Here is a 22,136-nt window from a genome sequence, read left to right on the forward strand (position 1 = left end):
GTTCATTAGCTTTGTCCTGATTTCTTACCTCCATCTCTGTTTCTTGTTGAAGTGACTTACTCAGCTATAATAGTAGGTTCCTAGCCTGTTAAGAACTTGCGCTTCATATTTTAACCCTTTGAATCTACCTGTCATATGAGGTAGGCAGTGTTGTAATCTCCATATTTATAGAGAAACTGAGGAAACTGAAGTCAGAAGTAGGAGAGTTGCCCAGATCACAGCCCTTGAGAGTGTCAGAGCTGGGATTCGAACCCCGGCTGGTGGGCTCCGGCCTCTGAGCATTTCATCCCTCTGCTGTTCTGCTTCTACTTTAGCCCTCCTTCCATATCGAAGTCCACCAGTATTTTCTTTCTTTTTGACTCCTCAGATTGTTGAGTAGTTAGAAGTGAGATTTCAGCTGTAGGAATTGAGTTTTCCTTCGCCTCGAAAGCAGCCAAGTAGACAGATTCCCTACTATTACCCACCCCCGCCTGGGACAGCGGTTTCCCTTTAATTGTGCTTATTCCTTCCCTTCCACTTTGAAGATCATTTGTCTTAATAAGAAGATAGGAACAAAAAAGGCATTGAGGAGCCTGCGTTCTCTTTGTCTTGCCCCAATGTTAGGCAAGCAGCAGACCTCTCCCTCCTGGTCCTTATTTGGAGCAGAACTGAAAAAGCCATTGTCATCCTTTGTAATTTTTCAAATCTCAGCTATTCTGGGCCTTTGCCTTCCCCATGCTCTGACAGTTCACGCCACTCTTTTGTCTGGTCCCCTTTGGCAGATAATTGGACTCCATTAATGTTTCATGTTTCCTTTAGCTGTCAGGATGCTCGCAGCTCAATAGAAGGCTTTATCCCAGCAACTCTTTCTGTTCCCCTGGTGTGTTTGCTTTTCATCCCCTTGCTTTGCGGTTTCCCTGTGTCTTTCATTCATTCATTCGTTCATTCGTTCATTCATTTGTTAAACAAGTATCTGTTGCTTGTCTAGGCCAGAGGAGGCGTAGGGCCCAGGCCCGGGGGGCGCGCAGTGTGAGCACTGAGACATTTCTAATTTAATGATCCACGACATATAGACTGTTTCCGTCCAAGGAAGTACAATCCTTTTTAGAAGTAGCAGAGTACAACTTAGAAAGAAATAATTCTTTCATTTCATTAAGATCAGTGATGAAAGAATCCCTTTACGTTTCCCCTAGGTAGAAATGAGAATATTCTATCACCTAAAATCCAATATCTGCAATATATTTTTCCACTATATTGTTCTTTACCTAAATTAACCTTTTTTTTTCTTTCTTTTTAACCACAATTAACTGGTACCAATAAATAGAATGCTCCCTTATTTTGGCATGAGTTATCTCTCTTATTCAATTTTAAACTCTATCCTCAAAGGAAGATGTCAAACTAGAGAATTTCAGTTAGGTTAAAAGGGGAAAAAAGCCCCTCTGTCATTTGCTACAGAATGTACTAGTATTGCCTTCAGAAGCAATTTAGCAAGGTTTCCAATATCATTTTTGTTAACATGGCTAATATTATATTCCCCACTGTGAATTAATCCCATCTCTAAGGAGGTCCTCAAAATGTTAGTTTCTTACCAGTGGGTATACGCTGTGTACACCTTTGCAGTAAATCCTTACTGTGATCCTCTGAGGAGCAGACATTTCAGTGGAGTTTCACACTTGGTGTTCAAGGCCGCCCCAAGACTCAGCAAGTGTTGGAGCCAGGAACCTGCCTTGTGGCCCCCCACCCCCGGCTATCGCCCTTACAACTTGCATGGACTGGCCACTAACCCCTTTCAACTTTGGATTCAGTCTGACCAACGAAGTCTTTCACAATAATCCTGAGTTGTTCAAAGTATGAGGCTGACAGTGACAAGAGGGAAGTTAGTGCCCAGCCATTAATCCTCCCATCTTTGTGGTTATATTTTTAAATGCGTTGAAATATAATTGCAGCAGGCTTCTAATCTACTTGAGTGCCAAATGGCTGAAAATACCTTTGCATAACTAGTGCTTCCTCTTGGGGGCTCGGTATCCTGAGTGGGGACTCCCTGCACACCTCAGCTGCTGATGGAGGGTCAGCTAGATATCTGCACCGTGGCAAAATGGTTTACCCACCATGGAGCAGATGGGGCGCTCCCAGTTACTCCAGAGTCTATGATTACTGAGACTGATCCACTGTGGGTATTTGAAGCAGGTTTAGGAGGGAGATGAAGGTGAGTTTTCTGGTTGGACTCTTCCTGCCTTTTCCTTCCAGCGGGAGCAGGCTCTCTGTGTGGCCTGGTTGCTCTCCTTGGTTAGGAGTACTTCCTGTCGCAGACTCACAGTAAGCCCCTGATAACCTCAGCCCTTGCTTTGGATGCACCCCGCAGTGACCTGGAATCCATCTTTCCCTGTTCACGTGATTGCCGACAGCTCGGCTTCTGCCACGTCTCACTCAACATCTGTTCCACCTCCGTCCCCCGTCCCCTTGTCGCCACCTGCCTCTGCACCTTCTAGCCATTCTGCGGGGTTGTCAGAATGTTTTTTAAACAGTCTGGGAACACCATCCTCTTCTCCGAGAGTGGGATTCAGTGTCCTAGGAGTGGGTCCTCATTCTACTCTCTGGCGTCTTCCCATGTCCTTCCTACACACATCACCTGGGACGGCAGCATAGACAGCTGGTTTTTCTAGAACTGCTGTTTATTTTTGCCCTCCCCTGCCTTTGTCTATGGGCAGCCCCTCGCCAGGAATGATTTAACCCCTTTTGTGTGCTCAAGTTTCTCTCATTCTTTGGTCCTGACTGACAAAGATGATGACACTACCTTCTCCCCGGATGCTTCCCTTCCTCCTGCTGCCCATTAAAATCAGCTGCTTCCTCCTAGGTGTCCCCTGTGGCTTTTTACTTCTCCCCCAGACCTGTCACACTTCACTTTATTAAATTATCAAATACCTGTCTGTCTTTGCAGTTTATGTTCCTTCAGCCCAGGAATCGTGTTGTTTTTTGTTCTTTAAATCTTTGGGAAAACTGAAAGGTGTTGGATTTGTAGTTAAACCAGAGGAGGAATCAAGGTTCTATTCATGGCTGTGTGATGCTTAGTGTGTGTGTTAGCCTTGCTGACCTTGGTTTTCTCATTTGTGCAACGTGGCTGATAGCATTTAGCTCATGGTTTGGCGTAAGGCTGTTGAGATGCCATATGTGAGCATTTGGCATAGTGCTAGATTCTTGTACTGTTCCTCCCTCCCCGCCACAGTTTCTCAATCTGAACCACTCTCTTTCACCAGCATACACTGCATTGAGCAGAACAGATGAGGAGTACTTGGGAAACACAATACTGAATTTGGCTTTGTTGAGTACTAAGTGTCTGTGCTCCTTGGAGATGTGAGCAGAAAGTACACAGTGTGTCAGACGCACTCTTGTTTTCACCTTCCATTTGGAAATGGGACTCTTCCCAGGGCAGCACCCAGCATCTTACTAAGCACCCGCTTCCCATATTCCTTTGTGGTCTCTGCTGGGAGGGCAAGGTAAAGGGGGAAACTGACTTTATGTCATGGGCAGCTGCTGTTCCTTAGAAGGACAACAGATTTGTTGTTTTACAGACACCATGCGGGAGCAAAGGAGAAGGTAGTGATATGCAAAATGATGTCTTTTCTCCTGCAGGATCCCCATGGGTCTGCAGGGTGCATGGAGCTGTATCCAGGGTTGAGCAGAGACATGAAAGTCTTGGACTTGTGTGGGAAGCGTATATGCAAGAGGTAGCAGGGGTTTCCCAGGGCAGAGAAGCCCAGGGCAGGTGTTGGACTGACTGCACTTCATGAACGGAAACACTATAGGGATGGGCAAGGCAGGATTCGAGGCAGAGGTGTGGAGGCTTGCCATAGAGGAGGGCTTGCTGAGTGTCACTCCTACAACCTGCAGAGGAGCAGGGAGGCCTGGCATGGTCAGGTAGACTCGGTCAGGCCTGTCTGCTAGAGAATATATTCTGCAAATAGATTCCTGGGCCTGGAACAACTCCTCTTTGGACATGTGCCATCCATTTTTGGAATAAGACAATCTGGCACTTATGTACCTGGTGGGTTACCCTCTGGGCCTTTTCCCAAGAAACTAAAAATTGGAGATACAGCATCCTCTAGAGAGTTTGGAAACTCTGCCTGGCTGTCTGGCTTTCGGGAAAATTCTGTCGCTTGATTGATGGAAGCTGATGTATCTATTTCCCACTTACTCAACTAACATGTACTGAGCACCTGCTCAGTGTGCCAGACTCAGGGTAAGGTCATGAGGCAAGGGCAGCCCCAGCCTTCTAGAAACTCAAGTTCAGTGACAAAGGAAGGTGTCTAAATAAAAAGTCAAAATAAAACTTACATTTAGTGAGGAAAAAATAAAATTCTTAAAATGTAAGGAAGCAGCATGTGCAGCTTTGGAGCTGGGCAGACTCTCCCCTCTGTGTCTCAGTAGCTGAGTGACTAGGCGCCTCCGTTTCTTCCCCTGAAATATATTAAAATGCCTGTTTGGTTTGGTAGGAAGTTTGGGAATAACTTGAACTATGAGATTTTCCTGGCATAGGATCTGGTACCTTGCAAGTGCTAGAAGAAATAGTGGCTTTTGTTTATCGTGCTTATTAATAATGTGATGTTATATATAGAGAAATAATAAATTTCGTAACGTGAGTGTTTTCCTCTCTCACGACTCCTCACTGTGAAATCTCTCTCCCTGTGCTTGTTCCACACTTTGTTCATCAAAACCTGGAGCATCCGCTATTCCTGGAGCATTATTCAAAAGGCACCTCAAAAATAATTATCTTAAAAGCAATAAGCATTCATTTTGGAACAGCCTTAGTCTGAGTTGCTCTAAGAAAATACCATCAACCTGGTGGCTTACAAACAACAGAAATTTACTTCTCGCAGCTCTGGAGTCTGGGGAGATCAAGGTGCTCTCAGATCTGGCATCTGGTGACAATTCGCCTTCTGCATCACAGATGGCATTCTTGCCTTGTCCTCAAATGGTGGAATGGGAAAGGGTCTCTCCAAAGCTTTATAAGGGCACTAGTTCCATCATTTGGGCTCCACCCTCATGACCTAATCACCTCCCAGAGGCCCCACCTCCTAATACCTTCACTGGATTTCAACCTGTGAATTTTGGAAGGACACAGATATTCAGACCCTAGCAGGAACTCTGTTCATTTTCTGAGCCCACCCCCAGAGACTGGGAATGAGAGTGTCAGGGGCATCTCAGGAACTGGTTTTCCCACCCTAGAAGTTCCCATGTGGCCCCACTTATCTGGCAGATTGAGGGTAACAGCTCTAGATCATCTGCCCCTTCGGCCCTATGTGGAGTGTCCTGTTTTTCCAGTTAAACTGCATTTCCATCCACATTCTGGAAAACCAGCTCCTCTCTCCTGGGCATTTCAGTTTTGCGAGAACTGCCATTTCTTGGAATCGCCTCATACTGTTCTCCTAGAATGACTTTTCTCATCCTGATGCCTTAGAATTGAGGCTCTTTTTAGAGCTGAATGCCCTCTACTTGACTGTCTTGCCTGTAAACAGAGATCTCATTTTAAAACTCTTCTCTCTGCCAAGCAGTGTGCATAACCATCCTAGGAGAATTTCTGGCCTCTGGGATACTTTTATAAACTGGGAGTGTCGCGAACGCTGCCAAGAAACTCTTCGTCTGAGGACGCAAACGGTACTTGACTCTGTACTTTCCTTGACTCCCCACTCACTGGGGCTTGGGATCCCTCCTTTGGGCTTCACCGCCCCTTGCCATCGGGTGCCCACGCTTGCTTTCCTACGGGATATTTCCACCCTGTCGTCTCTCCTTTAGTTGCCGCTTAACTGGAGCAGGTTTTAGCTTCTTTGTGAAGGGAATTATTTTTCCAGAAGTAGTAAAAACAGTTTCCTATCCTTCCTTGCTGTGTTATATTTAGCTTTGTCAATCCCTTTCCGAAGCTCGTTGCTTAAGACGTCACTGCATCAAGGTGGCAGGGATTTGTGTCTGTTTTGTTAACATCTGTATTTCCAACACCTGAAGTGATGCAGTTAGTGCCCAGCAAATATTTGTTGAATGAAGAAAAATACCGGCTAAATGAATGGATTTTAAATTTATGGAGTTAAATCCACAGAATCATAGAGTGTTAACATTGGATGTGATGGTAAAGATTCCCGGGTGTCTGATTTACCTTTAGAAAATGGGCTTTCTGAGAGCACAGTGCTAGTGAGTGACAGAAATTTGGACCATAACCTGGATTTTACCTCTTCAATTCCAGTGTTCTTGGGCTCATATTTTTAGGGTTCATGGAAAATGAGAACCTTCCAGAATGACTAGTTATTTATATAGTTTCTGGTACTTTTGCTTCTTCCTGACTTGTGATGTAATAGGATTAGGAATTCAGATCAAAAGGCTGAGAGGATCAGATCAAATGGCTGAAGAAGACTTGAGAAAGATGGAATTAATCTTTTGCTCTTTTTAAGGGATACTTTGTGAGTATGTTTCTCTGTCATTCCCAAGATATCTTTTGGGTAGTACAGCTAGAAATTGCTTAGCTGAATCTGTGCATGTTAAATGCAGTTTTAGCTTAAGTTTTTGCTTGGTTTTAGCTTACGTTTTAGCTTAAGTTTCTTGCTTGGCAGGCTCTAATGTTTTGGTAGTGGGACATTTGTTTCCTGTGCTGCATAGGCTCTATGGTGCAGAGTACAGGTAGTCATAAAGGGCCATCTTAGTAATGCCCAGGTGCTTCCTGGCCACAGTGTGGCAGATGAAACCCAGGGGAGAGGAAACTTTACACGCTTTTCTAGCGGATACTCCCTGAACACTGGATGCCAGGTCTTTGGCGAAATCACTAAGATGAATTGCTTTCCTTATTTTTTTTTTTAATAGAATTATTGTACAACTTTCGAAACCACAATTTAGAAAGAAAATCAAATCTCACTGGACTCAAAGTACAGAGTGATTAATCATTATCTTAACTTTTTTTTTGGTGATGATTGAGGCGGAGTTGTCTGGCCGCCAGGCTATCTGCATTTGATTCTGAAGTTTGCCCTCGACTTCAGCCTTTGCCACCAGTTGTCCTGGGGAAAGGGGTGAGGGGCTGCTGGCCCAGCTGTCTGTAAAAGGATATAGACTTTCTACATTTTTATAAGTTCAATTTAATGAGCCTCCACTGGTGGTGGTGCTTTGCATGCGTTACTGAAAATAAACAGTTTTTAAAAATCTCACTTGTCATGGCCTGCAGGATTGGTGGGGACGCATACATATTTACACTGAAAATTCTTATTTGTCTAGGAAGAGGAATCTATGTTTAGTGTAACTTGGGAATTGAGCAGCCTAGTCCTGGTCCTTTAACAAGCCAATCTGCTTGGCATCACCTGGAGGGTAACCTGGGAACTATTCAATTTAAAAACTGCTTTTGTTTTTTAATTATTATTTTTAATTGTGGCAAAATACACCTAACACAATTTACCATCCTTATCATTTTTTACATTATTTATTTATTTGAAATAGAGTCTTGCTGCGTCGCCCAGCCTGGAATGCAGTGGTACAGTCTTGGCTCACTGCAACGTCTGCCTCCTGGGTTTAAACAATTCTCCTGTCTCAGCCTCCCAAGTAGCAGGTACGCACCACCATGCCTGGCTAATTTTTGTGTTTTTAGTAGAGATGGTGTTTTGCCATATTGGTTGGGCTGGTCTCAAACTCCTGACCTTAGGTGATCCATCCGCCTCTGCCTCCCAAAGTGCTGGGATTACAGGCATGAGCCACTGCACCCGGCCCGTCCGTACCATTTTGAAATGCACACTTCAGTGACGTTAAGAATATTCAAGTTGTGCAGCCATCACCACCATCCATCCATAGAACTCTATTCATCTTGCAGAAGTGAAACTCTTTACCTGTTAAATAAATAACACCCCATTCCCTTTCTGCAGCCTCTGGCCACCACCATTCAACTTTCTGTCTCTAGGAAAGGACCTCATAGGCAGAATCATACAGTGCTTGTCCTTTTGTGACTGACTTACTGTGTCCTTAAGGTTCATCCGAGTTGTAGTGCATTTCAGAAGCACCTTCGTTTTGTGGCTAAATGATGTTCCATTGTGTGTATATGTGCCACATTTTCTTTGTCTGTTCATCTGTTGAGGGACACTCATGCTGCTTCTGCCTTTTGGCTACTGTGGGTAGTACTGCTGTGAACAAGGGTGTACGATTGTCTCTTCAAGTCCCTACTGTCAATTTGGGAGGGTGTACACCTGCTTTTACTTCTTAAAAATAGAACAAAGAAAGAAAAACAGATTTGTATTTCTTTCTTCTAAACTTTGTGAAGTTTTTTTTTTTTTTTTTTTGAGACGGAGTTTCACTCACGTTACTCAGGCTGGAGTGCAATGGCGTGATCTCGGCTCACCGCAACCTCCGCCTCCTGGGTTCAGGCAATTCTCCTGCCTCAGCCTCCTGAGTCGCTGGGATTACAGGCATGCGCCACCATGCCCAGCTAATTTTTTGTATTTTTAGTAGAGACGGGGTTTCACCATGTTGACCAGGATGGTCTCGATCTCTTGACCTCGTGATCCACCCGCCTCGGCCTCCCAAAGTGCTGGGATTACAGGCTTGAGCCACCGCGCCCGGCCTCTTCTAAACTTTGAAGATATTTAATTATTGAATAGGAATAAACCCAAATTTCCCCATTGCAACATTTCAGTGTGAGCATTGAGATTTCAGATTTATGTTTCCCTCCTCTTTGAATTGGACCAGAAACTATGCCCCAACAGTTGGTAATTAATAAAAACCATTTTCTGTCATGCAGTCTCATTCCTTAGGCCACCTTTCCTCTCAGATTCAAATATATTTTCCAGAGTGTAAATATACTCATTTCTCATTTAAAACTTTTCACACCACTGCTATAAAATGACAGGCCAAAAAGTACAGAAACAAAGTAGTATATATATCGGTTTTTAACTGTGTGAAATACTTAACTGGAAATAGTAAAGGCCTGAAAGATAAAGAACAAAAATGGGGGTCGTCCCTTTGTTAGGGTGATGTTGAGCCAACATGATCATTGATTTTCAAATATTGTTACCAATCCTTTTCACACACTTAACCAAGAAGACCAAATAGCAGGTATCATGGCTCTGAGCCTGCCTGAGGGCACATGAATGACTTTTCCCGCCTCGGTCCAGGCCTGGGAATACCCCAGCAGAGGTGTCAGTAGAGGTGTAGGGCAAAATGAGCAGAGCCTAGCAATCTACCGAAACAGATGCAAAGGCAGGCTGCCACCTGCCAAACTGTCTTCCCCACTGGAGTGACTTGCCACATGCTGGACAAAGGAGTCAAGGGCTCCTAAAATTGCTTTGTTTGGCCAACTGCTCCAGGAGTTCTGAGGTGAGCTATGATCCCTTCTCAAGAGTCTCTGGATTCCACTCTGCCCTTCAGGTCCCTTCCCAATATCTTGGTCTCCAAAGTGGCCGGTGCTGAGGAGCAACAGAAACATTGGGTTGAGGAGGTGGCAGGGCTGCCTCCAGCCAAGGAAAGCAAAGCCCCCCCACCTCCCATCCTGCCGTTGGCTCTGGCTCTTCCAAGGATCACCTGACATACTCAGGATTCCTCAGCCAGGGGATCAGAGGCTCCTCCGCACAGCACTGACACACCCAGAGTCAGAAATTCCAGTAGCTTGGCATCCCTGGCTGGTGAAATTAAACTCCTACCAGGCACAGAAGCAGGAAGTCTAGGGCAAAATGACTTAAAAGGGGGAAGTTACATCTCACATGGAAGGCAAGGGTGCAGCCCCCATGAAACATGAAAAATGCAAATGGAAACTTGCAGAAAGTATGTCAAATGTTTACTTTGGTGTTTTGAAAGAACCCCATAAACTCAAATACACTCGGATGCCCAAGCAGTCTCAGTGCTTCATGGCAGGCGCCGCGTGTGCAGAGGAGAGAGGCTCATGAGCCAGATTATATTGGCAGCAGAAACTCTTTCCTGGTTGTTGCGTTGTAAGAATCCTCTCTCCTTGCACAAGGGAGATATGATTTTAGCAGCTCATATGTAAAATACTGATTTTTCTTCCTCCATTGTTAACTGCCACCTTTTCAAGGAAACAAAGAACGAGGGGTCTGGAGAGCCCCCAAGGTTGGTCTGCGTCTTGGGAGCCACAGACACCATCTCCCCTCGCGTTGGAGGCCCGAAGACGAGCAGCTTGCCTGAGGTCCGAAAGGGCCAAGGATGCAGCCTCGGGCGCTCTGTGTCCCCGGTGATCTTCGTGGGGTCGAGCTGGAGGCTTCTCCTCTTCTTGTCCCCCAGCCTTCTGCACCCTTTCTGGCAGCTCATGAGCTGTGCCAGCTCTGTGCCTCATCATCTTCATGCTTGGAGACTCTAGGGTTTGGCTCCCAGTTGCTTCTTGGTTGCTCCAAATCTAAATAGCAGCCATAGATACTTAAACACTCAAAGGGCGGGGTAGTGCTTTATTTGGAAAGAATGCGTATATTTAAATGTAGCTTTAAGGAGAGCAGAGGGCACATTTTATGAAAGCAGACAATTAGTCGTCTGTGTATTTTGTATTACCTATAGAATTGTTGAGTAGTGCCCTGGATCTCTGAGTCATGTTGGGATCTTCTTGGAGGAAGAGGGTCTGGATGGAGTTTCAAGGTAGCAGAAGAAGATGCCCCAGCCCTCAAGGAATTGGATGTAGGATTAAATATGCATGCAGCCTTCCTGGGTACACTAGCCTGCATTTATCTTAGAAGAAAAAAACATTCTAAGAAAAATAATTGGGATACCACCTGTAAATAGCAGTCAGGGAACAAATGAGTGTGTAGCCTCAGCAAACCGAGAGTCCTTGTGATTTTAGCTTTGTCTAACTATGCTATGCCCAGGATATATGTTTATTTTTGTCCCATGTTATGTCACCATGAACTTTATGCTTTCGATGGCGATTCTGCCCATGTGGCCTGTGGGAGTCGGAGTGGAGGCTGCTGAGTCTCCATAGGCATAAGTACTGATTGAGCCCGGCCACTGCCCATTAGCATAGGTCACGACTCTTTCAGATGCATCTGTTCATAATGAAAAACAAAAAAACATAGATTCTTACAACTTGTTAAATTCATCAGTTTGTTGTTATGTGTTTTCTCAGTTAGTAGAGACTGAAAATGGTGGTCACCCTTGTCTTTTGTGAGCTGGGTAGAGAGGAGAGGATGCCGTTTTCGACATTAGAAAAAGGAAGTTTCTCTTATAAACACTGAAAGCCAGGAGTTAACGATTGTATAACTCTGATTCTAGGAACCAGAGGATTCATATACATTTGCTGGACAGACTAATTCTAGGGATTTTATTTTCTGCCTCAGATCCTGCCTGTGTCTAGGAACCCCTGAAATAAAGCATTGATTCCATTTGTATTTTTATTTGGAGTTGTGGTTAGGTGGTTTGCTTTTGTGTTTGCTGAATGTCTTTAAATATCATGAATATGGTAGAGAATAATACTCTAACTGCATAATACCTGATTTTCTTATTCTACTTACTTATGTCTAAACTGTATATGCGGAAAATTAACTGAATGTGACCGGAATACAGGAGAATAGAAGATGAATTGTTGTGTGAAAAGCTATTTCAGCAGAAGGTTAAGTTATATTTGCACAAAGTTTTAATTGGTTAGAAGTTAACAGAAATTGCCAAGTGAACATGGTCTGGTGGAAAACTCTTTTGCAGCGGGACCTTCACTTCTTTTCCAGATAGAAATGTGTAAGGACTTTGGCTTTGCACATGTGTTAGGGACTTTTCATGTAAAGTGCCATTTATTTTTTTCATCTCAGGGACTGAATCTGCTTTTACTTAATGATATACCCCCATCCCAGCTGTTTATGACTTAGCAGGGTATATCTTCCATATGGAAAAGCGGGAAGAAGTTGGTGGAGAAAGCTGTGAAGGCATTGCACACTGATGGATGCTTGCGTAGGTCTGTGAAGAAGGACCGTAATGGACACGTCCTAAACACGTGGTGCAAATAGCATCTCCTTGTGGTGCCAGATCATTTAGTAAAGTGAATCTGGTGTCGTCTTTAATCCCCAAACAATGTAAAGAAGACACTAGATGGAGCTGTAAACTAAGAAATGTAGTGGTGAAGCTGGTGAGGTGGCACTAGAAGTTAAGTCCTCTGCCCCCCTAGTTTCTCCGGCCTCCTTGCCTTTTCCTGGTCAGCACACCTCTCCTGCTGTATGGAAGACATTTACTCATGATAATTTATAAGCCCCATGCAAATGTGTTTCCCTGAGTTTATATCTATTTTAGAACTAAACCAGCCTCAGTTAGCTAATGACAGTGAAACTAAGATGAGATGTGAATTTGAGATCAGACAAGCTACTCAAATATTTGGGGCAAAGTTAATACCCAGTTTTGGATTGGGTTATTTAAAGACGGAAAAAAACTATTAATAACTTGATTGACAGCCATGCTGTTTGACCCATATTTGTGTAGAGAATACATTCTTATAAATCTGTGCGAAGTGAAATTTTATATATAAAGTTATTTTTTTTCTTCCCCTTTTACCATCTCTCTCAGTGGGACGGCGCCATGGAAAGTATTTTGGCATCAAGCTAACGTTCAACAGACAGTCCGAGCATTCACTTCCAGAAGCATTTGTTTACTCAATTCTCCCACTTTTGTTACGCAGTAGAAGGCCTTTCACAAATGGGTGATTATTGATCCACTTGGATTCATGGAACTAGGCAAGAATTTCGCAGCTGACCACACGCGCAGAGGTGGCACATGGAGTACTTACTGAGGTGGACCAGCTGACAGACGCCATAGGGATGCTTGTAAGAAGTCAGTGTGATTTCGGTCCTATCTTAATATAGCAAATAAAAAAATGCTGGTGTAGAATATGAAAAGGTGTCTTCTTTTGAATCAGACCTTTAAAACCCCTGTTGGGGACATTTAACTGTTGTTCTTCATTAGAATTTAGTGAAGTTTATAAGTCAGAGACCCGGAAGTGATTTTATTATCTAAACAGATAAAATGTTAATGGACCCAACAGGAAATTTTACAGTTGTTTTTAGAGTAGGGCATTTAAAATTTTCTAAAAAGTTTTGTTTTTGTTCTAATGGCTCTGGAAAGTATGAGGTTTGAAACATCCACGTAGAATGGTTGGATTCAGTTTATGAAGATTATAACCTACTGAGTTACCAGATTGACCAGGCTTTGTTGAAAGGATTCATGATTGAACGTGTTAAAGTAGAAAGTAGTTGTACAAATAATCCACTTCAGAGGAGAGTAAAAGCATTTTCAGGACACGTGTTGCATTTATATTTTGGCATCTGCTACCTTACATTTACTTTGAATAATGACGAAATTACTTTGCATTTGACCTAATTACAGAGATGTGACCCAGGAATGATCTGGTTGACTGAGAGAAGGCTTAGCAGGAAGACAGGAGACCCCGGGGGCTGCCTGGCTGGGGAGCACAGCCAAAGGCTGTTGGACATGCACAGAGAGAAATAACCGCACATGAAAATTCCCCAGAGGGAATGAAAACATGTTATTTTCCTAGAAGAGAACGGTCCCAATGAGGACCGTACCACGGTTTCATTTCCAAAGCAGGATAAAAGCCAGGCCTTGAATTGGCAGAATGGTCCCACAGCACACTTGCATGTGTGTGCAAGTGTGTGCACACGTGTGGACATGTTGGCACTTGTGTCCATGTGTGCACGTGTGGCGTTGAGACCAACCTACATCACCCAAGACCATCTATGCTTACAGTGAACTTTATGTTTTAGCCAGTATTGATTTTTAGATGGCCCATTGAGATAGAAATATTGAGCTGTTAATATGGTAAGAGCGGCACTCGTACTTAATTGTTTTCCAGAGGTTAAATTAAGTAACTGTTCCCTGTCAGCTAAAAGTGTAGGAGATGAGAGGGCATGATACCTATGTTCTAGAGCTTTCCTGAAGCCCCAGATTTGTGGTCTCTGGTATAACTACTTTTCCTGAAAATGAATGCAGTGGTCTCAATAAATACAGAGCTGAAGTCTCGTCTTTGGCAGGCAGCGTTCTCTGGACAGCCATTTTCGCTCCAGCAGTTGACAGTGAGGCTCTCCTCTCCCAAAGGCCAGAGGCCTTCTCGGCCTGGGGAGCTCAGGCAGGTGCATGCCTGCGCCTCCAGGGGTCCTGATTTTCTGCCAACCAACTCTTCCCCACCCCGCCTGCCCCCAACTATGAGCAAGAGTTCGCCTGCTGACTCTGAGTGTTCTCCCTTGTGATTAATTATTGATTATGCAGTAATTATTAATTATTGATTCAGCACTTTGTCCTTTTAATACCTGGCCAGGATTAATATTTGACCATTCACAACTCGAACTATGGCAACATCTCTCTTCTTCTCTCCTTCTGCCCAGATCCGGGGCACGCAGGGCCCTGGCTGCTGTGTCTCAGCCGCTGATTTCAACCAGTCCGCAGCTTCTGATCCATCTGACCCCTGTCTTTCTGAATCCCCCTTCCTCAAAAAGACAGGGTGCTGTGCTGGCCAGGCCTTGAGGTCTCATTACTGCCATTTCAGCCTCCCTTCTGTCCTCACCCCTCTCTTCTGTCTGTCTTCACCAGGATCTTGAGTGTGATCCGGCCAAACACTGTCCCCACACACCCCAGAGGCCCAAGGGCTAGCCCCGGGGTGACCCTGCCCCTCTACACCCTCTGCGCTACCGTGCCTGCCCAGGACCTTCCTCCCTCCTTGTTGTGGTTTGTTTCCCTGTGTCTTGTCTTGTTATACCCTTTGGCCTTGAGAGATGAGGGGAGCCCTTTAAAACAAAGCCCATCCCGGCCGGAGGGGCACCGTCCGGAGCTTCTGTGAGGAGCACATACCTGGTAGGGGGAGAATGAGGGGCCGAATAGCTTGTTTTCAGTACCGGTTGTGTGACCTTAGGCAGGTGATTTAATTCCTCCAGGCCTATTTCCTCAGCTGTGAAGCCAGGTTAATAACGATCACTTTTTATTATTTTGTAAGAAATAGGTGAAATGGGGCTAATAAATAACACCTTTACTGCGTGCCAACCTCTGTTATAAAGCAGATAGTAACTAACGTAGTCCTTACAACCCGGATGTGGGGTGGACACTCTTGCTAAGCTCATGTTAGAGTTAAGACCCTAAAGCATAGGAAGCCTACATCCCGGGCCCTGGGCCACAGCCAGTAGGAGCAGGGCAGGGTAAGCAAGTTTGTAAGTGCTGGTCTCTGCTTTCCTTCCTGCCAACCAAGCACCGTAGCCTTTGGTAGGAAGAGGGTCTTGCTGTCTGTGACCCTGAGCCCCACTGTGTGTTAAGTGGGTGTAACTTGCAGCTATTCTGGGAGCAGAAGAGAGGATGAATTATGTGAGCTTCGATTATTATTTGCAATGTTGTCAAAAAGCAAAAAATCTAAAAATGCAGAAAAAAGGAGTTAATATTATTAGAATGCTTTGGTTTATACATACAAAACAAACTCAAATTAGCTTTTGTTGTTACAAAATTATGGTGTGGATGCGAGAATGTTTCACCAATCTTATCTGAGCAGAAATGCACCTTAGAAAGCACCGGGAGCTGAGCTACAAGGCGGCTCACCCCAACTCCTGGCTGCCTTTCCCCATCCCACCCCAACCCTCCCCATCTCTGTGTGCTGGGTTGCAGCCCTAGGCCTCTGCATTAGGCAGGGTTCTCTGCAGAAACAGACCCATTAAATAGGCTGTGTACAAAGAGAGACATACGTATTTTAGGAATTGGCTCATGACATGGTGGAGGCTAGCAAGTCCAAAATCTGTAGGGTAGGCTGGCAGGCCGGACACCCAGGGAAGGGTTGCCGTTCAGGTCTGGAGGCAGAATTCCATCTTCTCCCCGGGAAGCCGGCCTTTCTTCTATTCAGGTCTTCAGGTGATGGGCTGAGGCCCACTCACATGAGGGAGAACAGTCTGCTTTACCCAAAGTCTATGGTTTAAATGTTAATTGCATCTTGAAAAATATCTTCACAGCATCTAGTCTGGTGTTTAGCTAAAACCTGGGCACCATGGTCCAGCCAAGTTGCCACAAAAAACCAGCCATTGCAGTCTATATGCTCATTCCTCCCTTTCTGAAGTGCGTTTTCTGCCGCCGTTTCTCACCTACTCTGTGTGCCATCGTGGCCTCTCTCTGCGTCTGCCTCATGCCTTCCTCTGTGCAGATGGGCTTCCTCTGCACCCTGGCCAGTCAAGAGGACAGGTGGGCACCTGAAGCCCGCAGGCGTGGGTTCGAGCAGCAGCTACACATGAACCTCTGCCACGGCGTCAGCCCCTGCTTAACCTTACTGGGCTGGAACCAGTGTCAGTGTTGGGTGCTGCTCTGCTTCTGTCTCTTGTTTCACTTCTGGAATCCCAGGGACAGGAGAGTCCTGATCCTGGGAGACACCTGTGATTCCGTCAGCTGAGTCAGGGCCAGGGGGTTCCTGCTATGCAGATGTCGGGGTGTTCAGCCTAGCAGAGGGCGTGGGGAGGAGGGAAGCGGGTGCAGAAGGGAGCTGAGCAGTCGCTGCGAATGGCTTCTCCCTGGAGACAGGTGGAAATGCAGCCCAGCTGTAATGATTGAATTTGCCTCTGGAATATCCATTATGATGAAGGCAGGTAATATGCATGCTTCCTCACAGTCACCCTTCTCTCAGTGTTGCTCCTCTACCTGTTACATAACATTGGAAAAATAGGATTGAGTTTTGGAACCTGATCACCAAGATGTACATTTGGGTTTGCTCGCTCTCCACTGCTCACGTTTCTTGTTTGCGCTTGTCTTTTTCTGTGCAGAGGATGATGTGGACCTGGAAGCCCTGGTGAACGATATGAACGCATCCCTGGAGAGCATGCAGTCGGACACAGTGCCCCTCCTGCAGAATGGCCAGCATGCCCGCAGCCAGCCTCGGGCCTCGGGCACTCGCTCTGTCCAGCCTCAGGCGTCCCCGAGGCAGAGGGTGCAGCGCTCCCAGCCCGTACACATCCTCGCTGTCAGGTAGGTCCTGGCCTCGTGGGCAGAGTCTTTTCCAAGAGTGAGAGCTGTCAGCAGGGACACTGCCCTCTGTGGGTTACGTGGTGGGGGGATTAGTGCTGGCCATGCCCAAGAGGCAGATACGACCCTTTGATGGGATAACAGGTACACTGAGTGTGTGTGGTGTGCCGCGTTTGCGTTCAACTTCATAGCTGGTTCAATTTCAGTACCTTGTATTGAGCGCTTGCTGTGTGCCAGGCACCGTGCTAGATAGAGGGATATGCGGGAAAACCAGCAGAAGAAAAATGTCTGGAAAGATTGGAAGAACAGCCATAGAGCTGATCGTACACCCCAGTTCTCATTGCCCAGAGTGGGGTCGGTAGACTGGCCACAACAGCGCCCCCTGTTGTGTAACCCCAGACTTCACTCAGTCGCATTTTGCCACATTCCTCTGCCAATTCAGGGGTAGGCACATCTCTGTGGAAGCAGGGAGGCTGGAAGGAGGGACATGCTGGGGATGCTGAGAGAGGTTCCTGGGAGGCGGGATCTCTGAACGGGGTGTCAGAGGGCAGTAGGAGCTCAGATGGCTGGAGGCAGAAATTTTGTGAGCAGAAGAGATGATGCAGATGAGGGCCGGTTCCAAAGCACTTCATGTGCCCTTTTCAGGAGCCACGCGGGACAGGCGCGTGAGGGGGCTGGGTTTAGGTTTTGACACCAACATTCTGGCTGCCAGGGGCCAGGGGCGCAGTGGTAGAGGGCAGCAGGGCTGGCAGAGCATGGCCAGTTGGGAAGCTGTCTCAGGAGCCTCTGGATGGAAGATGATGGTGTGCTGCCCAAGGGTGAAGAAGGAGGGGGATTTGCATGCATTGCTGAGGAGGAGCGGCTGGGTTTTGCCAGCACTTGAATTTTGCCAGGGCAGTGAGGAGACAGAGAGTGTGGTGGGTGATTTGGATTTTGCCTTGAGTGCCTGGGAATAGGGCGTCTAGAGAATGGTCATGTTGAAGGGGAAGGTGCCAAGAACACCCTAGACTAATCTGAGTGAAGATCTTCGTAGGATGGAGCTGAGAGCCAGGGCCAGCCCTCAAGGATCGGCCAGTCTGCCCTACTGCTGTCCATGGTGGGGATGGTGTGGGGCTTCGTGGGACCCTGCCTGCCCCTCTGGGCCTTTGTGACCACCCTTGCCCTCACTGGCCTCCATGGGGTTCTGGTGTGTCCTCTCTCTGCACCCCATCTTCTGGGTAGCTACGTTCATTTCCTGGGATCTTCCTTGCTTCTGGAAACTTTTAATAGTTTTCTTTGTGGTCTGACATCTTGGGTCGTCTGCAGCCCAGATAATCAGCTTGCTCCAGGTGGCCACTGTTTCTTACGGAGGCGAGAGGGTGCAGCTGCACTGGCGCCCGTGGTCAGCTGCCTCTCCAGCTTCCCGCCCCAGCTCCACCTCTCCTGCCCCCGACTTGCCACTTTTTGTCACATCCACTGATGCTGAATGATGGCTGTCCCAGGGTCTGTCCGACTTCACCCTTCGAAGTGTGGACCCTTGCTCTTAGCTCCTGAGGAGTTCAGTCGGGTGGGTGACCTCTTTTTCTGCTGGGAGCACCTCTGGGTCACTTATTCGCAGTAGCCTGGGGGAGCCCCTGGGAAGATGGGGTTGCAGTCGCATGGCAAAGGTGCCCAAGGCCTGCTTCCCTGCTGGAGTGGTTGCCCAGGACCCCTGAATCTCGAGTTCTGGCTGAACTTGCCCAAATGTGCCTCGGGGCTGCCTGCACTGCCTGGGATGGACTGGGGCAGGCTTGCTCTGAGGGGACAGCCGAGCCCTCTCCCTACAGGGTCACAGGCACTGTTCCTTGGGGCCAGTCTCTTCCCACTGATGTCCTCTCTGATAGTTTTGTTTCTTACCTTCAGGTGAATTTACAGAATGTGGAAATGGACCTGGAGTCACCTGAGGTTTATTTTGTGAAGCGAGGCATTTGCTGAGAGCTCACTGTGCAGATGCTCTTGAGCTCCTTGCTTGTTATTGGTGCTCTCTGAGGGAGGCAGGGTGGGTTATCCCCGCTTTCTAGGTGAGGAAACTGAGGCACAGCGGGGCCCACCCCAGCAGGTGGGAAGTGGCCGTGGAGCTGGCTGCTGGGTACGGGGGGCCGTGGAGCATGGTTTGTGCTGTGGAGGAACTTCTCAGGGGCTGCCATGCACCCCAGAGGGAGCTTGGGAAGGTCAAGAGGGCCTCACATGCAGGAAAGCTGACGGGTGAGCCGATTCTGGATGAGAAGGAGCTCAGGCTTTTGAGATCGCAAGGGCCGTGCATGTGTGCTAGACAAATGCAGGTGGGCCAGGGAAGGGCAGAGAAGAGAGAGCCGCACCTTGCCCCCAGCTCTGCAGTTTCCACCACCATCCCTGACGGCCCTAAATCTCAGCACCCCTCTCCATAGTCACTGTCCCTTCTATTGTGGGCCTCTTTCACGGGGATTTTTTTGTCCTCGTGTGATGTCCCCTAGTCTTGCCTTAGGTGATGTCTCTGAGCCGCTTTGAAGTCAACACAGGACTTTTTAAAATGCTCAAAACAACCCAATTAAGAGACAAGCTTTTGTGGACGCTAAAACATCACACTGTCTCTTTGAGGTGAAGTCGCTGGCTAGACACCGCTGGGCGGGAATGTCCTGAAAGTGGCACGGCCACCCCTTTTACTCGTCTCCTCCCGTATGACAATGGCCAGACCTTTCAGCCGGACGCCTTGCCAGGCTGAAGCTGTCCTGGGAAGAGTGCGGTTTGTTCGCAGGAAATGTAAACTTTCTGGTACGTCGTCACACCGTGACAGGAGCGGCTCCCCCACATTTCACAGCACTGAGTCCCTCCGTGTCACGGGAGCACTCATAGTTTTACATCTGAGCATTATTTGCTTGTCTACGTGGGATGGTTAGCTGGATCTTCCTTTAGAAGTAGGGAAAGTTGGTAAAAGAGAAAACGGTCACAGAGTATGTTTCCGTAGTGGCAAATCTCCCAGGAAAGCTAATGGATTGTTGATTTTGTGAAATCGTCAAAATGGTCAAAAAATTATTCGAAGACGCAGACTGTGATGGGGGTTTCTCAGGTATGTTTAAACGTGGGGAGGGATTGGAAACGCTGAGTGAGGATGACGTGAGGTTTGCTTTCCTCTCCTTGAAGGTACAGGCTATGGACAGGGCAGTGTGGCCTCAGGAAGGGTGGAGGAGGCTGTGTGTCTAGGAGAGCCCTGGAGGTGTGGGCCAGAAGTTACTCTGCGTGGTGGGGGTGGGGGGCGTGGGACACTTGGCTTTTGCTGTGACTTTTAACTTGATTTCTCTGCTGTTCACAATTCCTTCTGATTCATCATACTGTGTGTGTTGCATGGTTGTATGACAAGTGAGTTGTGCATTTTTCGAAGGAGTGAAGAGACGTCCCTGGAGAAGCGCCGGGAAAGTAGAGGTGGTCTGGATTCAGCATGTATTTCTAAGATGTGTTTCTAACAGGGACACGGGCTTTTGTGCCTTGGGAGGAAAAATACATGAAGCTATAATTTCCAATTCAGCATCAACAACCTTTTTATATAAATAAGCATCCACTGCATAATTCAGATGAGAACACACAAAGCCTTTGTTGATTAGATTAACGTTCATTTCAAGGACATTGAGAAACACCTGTTCTCATGAAAACACTCCTGTTCAGAAAACCTTTCACACACACACCAGGTATTCACCGAACAGACGGTTGAATTATTTGGAGCTGTTGCCAGCTACCGTCAGGCACTGACTGCTGTCTGAGACGAGCACGCACCCAGGACAACAGAACATGGGCATCCCCGTCTCCCTGGGGTGCCTAATGCAGAAGGGAATTGATACCCTTTGGGTCTGAGAATAATAACTTGTCATTTTTTAGTTTTTCGTTTTAGTATAATATGTGTAACATAAAGTTTACCGTATTAACTGTTTTTTTCAGTGTGCAGTTTGGTAGTATTAATGCACACTCACAATGGTACAGTCTGTAGAACTTTCTCATCTTATGAAACGGAAACTCTGTCCCCAGTAAACAGCAACTCCCCATTTCCCTCCCCTTTGCCCCTGGCAGCCACCGTTCTACTTTCTATGGTTTTGAATACACTACCTGCCTCACTGTGTGAAATCACACAGCGTCGGTGGTTTGGTGACTGGCTTGTTTCACTCTGCGTGATGTCTTCAGGGCTCATCCGTGTTATAGCCTGTGTCAGAATGCCCTTCCTTTTTCATGGCTGAGTAGTGTTCCATGGTATGGATAATGCTACATTTTGTTCATCCGTTCATCTGTCTGTCTGCAGACCCTTGGGTTGCCTCTATTTTTTGGCTGTTGTGAAGGATGCCACCGTGAACGTGGGCGTGCCCTTGACTCCTAGAAGCTCTGTGTCCCACTTTCTGGGTGTATCACCACAGTGGTAAGGCTGGGTCATGTGGGGAATGGCAGCTTTTAACAAGCACTTATCCCTGCCTTCCAGACGCCTTCAGGAGGAAGACCAGCAGTTTAGAACCTCGTCTCTGCCGGCCATCCCCAATCCTTTTCCCGAACTCTGCGGCCCTGGGAGCCCCCCTGTGCTCACGCCAGGTTCTTTACCTCCGAGCCAGGCCGCTGCAAAGCAGGTGAGTTTGCCCCTGGCTGGAGTCCAGGCTTCAGGGATATGCCAGATTATTGGGATCTGCAGGGATGTGCCAGATGATTACTTGGGGAAGACGGGTGGGAAGTGTAGGGATCTTCTCTTGTTCTTTTCTTGTTGTCACGGTGCTTGCTGTCCTATGAGTCTGATTCAGTTTGGATGTTGTTCCCTCCAAATGTCACGTGGAATGGTAATCCCCAGTGCTGGAGGCGGCACCTGGTGGGAGGTGATCAGATCTTGGGGGTGGATCCTTCATGGCTTGGTGCCGTCCTCACAATAGTGAGTTCTCATGAGATCTAGTGGTTTAAAAGTGTGTGGCACCTCCAATTCCTCCCGCTCCCATCGTGCGAGACTCCGGTTCCTCCTTTGCCTTCCAGCATGACTGTAAGCACCTGAGTCCTCGCCAGAAGCTAAGCACATGTGCACACCATGCTTCCTGTGCAGGCTGCAGAACCATGAACCACTCCAACCTCTTTTCATTGTGCATTACCCAGTCTCCCGTACTTCTTTTTAGCAATGCAACAATCCGCCTAACAGAGGGGCTTTTACATTTATTGACCAAAACTCCGTGTACCTGTATATCTTAGAAAAAGTCTCGTAAAAAATGGCAAATAATAAC

At 47.0% G+C, this 22,136-nt stretch overlaps 1 protein-coding gene across 10 annotated transcripts in view; it reads left to right on the plus strand.

The window, feature by feature from the left end:
• Positions 1-22,136, plus strand: part of GRB10 (growth factor receptor bound protein 10) — a 203,571-nt gene that overhangs the window by 101,191 nt on the left and 80,244 nt on the right. For all 10 annotated transcript variants that reach the window (XR_004258489.1, XM_032244207.1, XM_032244202.1 and 7 more), the window contains 2 exons: positions 16,707-16,908; positions 21,362-21,503. Coding sequence is in view for 9 of the 10 variants with exons in the window: in XM_032244202.1 (XP_032100093.1) it covers positions 16,707-16,908; positions 21,362-21,503 (344 nt within the window). In the remaining variant the exon portion in view is untranslated. The remainder of the gene's footprint in view (positions 1-16,706; positions 16,909-21,361; positions 21,504-22,136) is intronic.

Source organism: Sapajus apella, unplaced genomic scaffold (genome assembly GCF_009761245.1).
Source record: "Sapajus apella isolate SASKATOON/1434 unplaced genomic scaffold, GSC_monkey_1.0 scaffold54, whole genome shotgun sequence".
Taxonomy (NCBI): domain Eukaryota; kingdom Metazoa; phylum Chordata; class Mammalia; order Primates; family Cebidae; genus Sapajus; species Sapajus apella.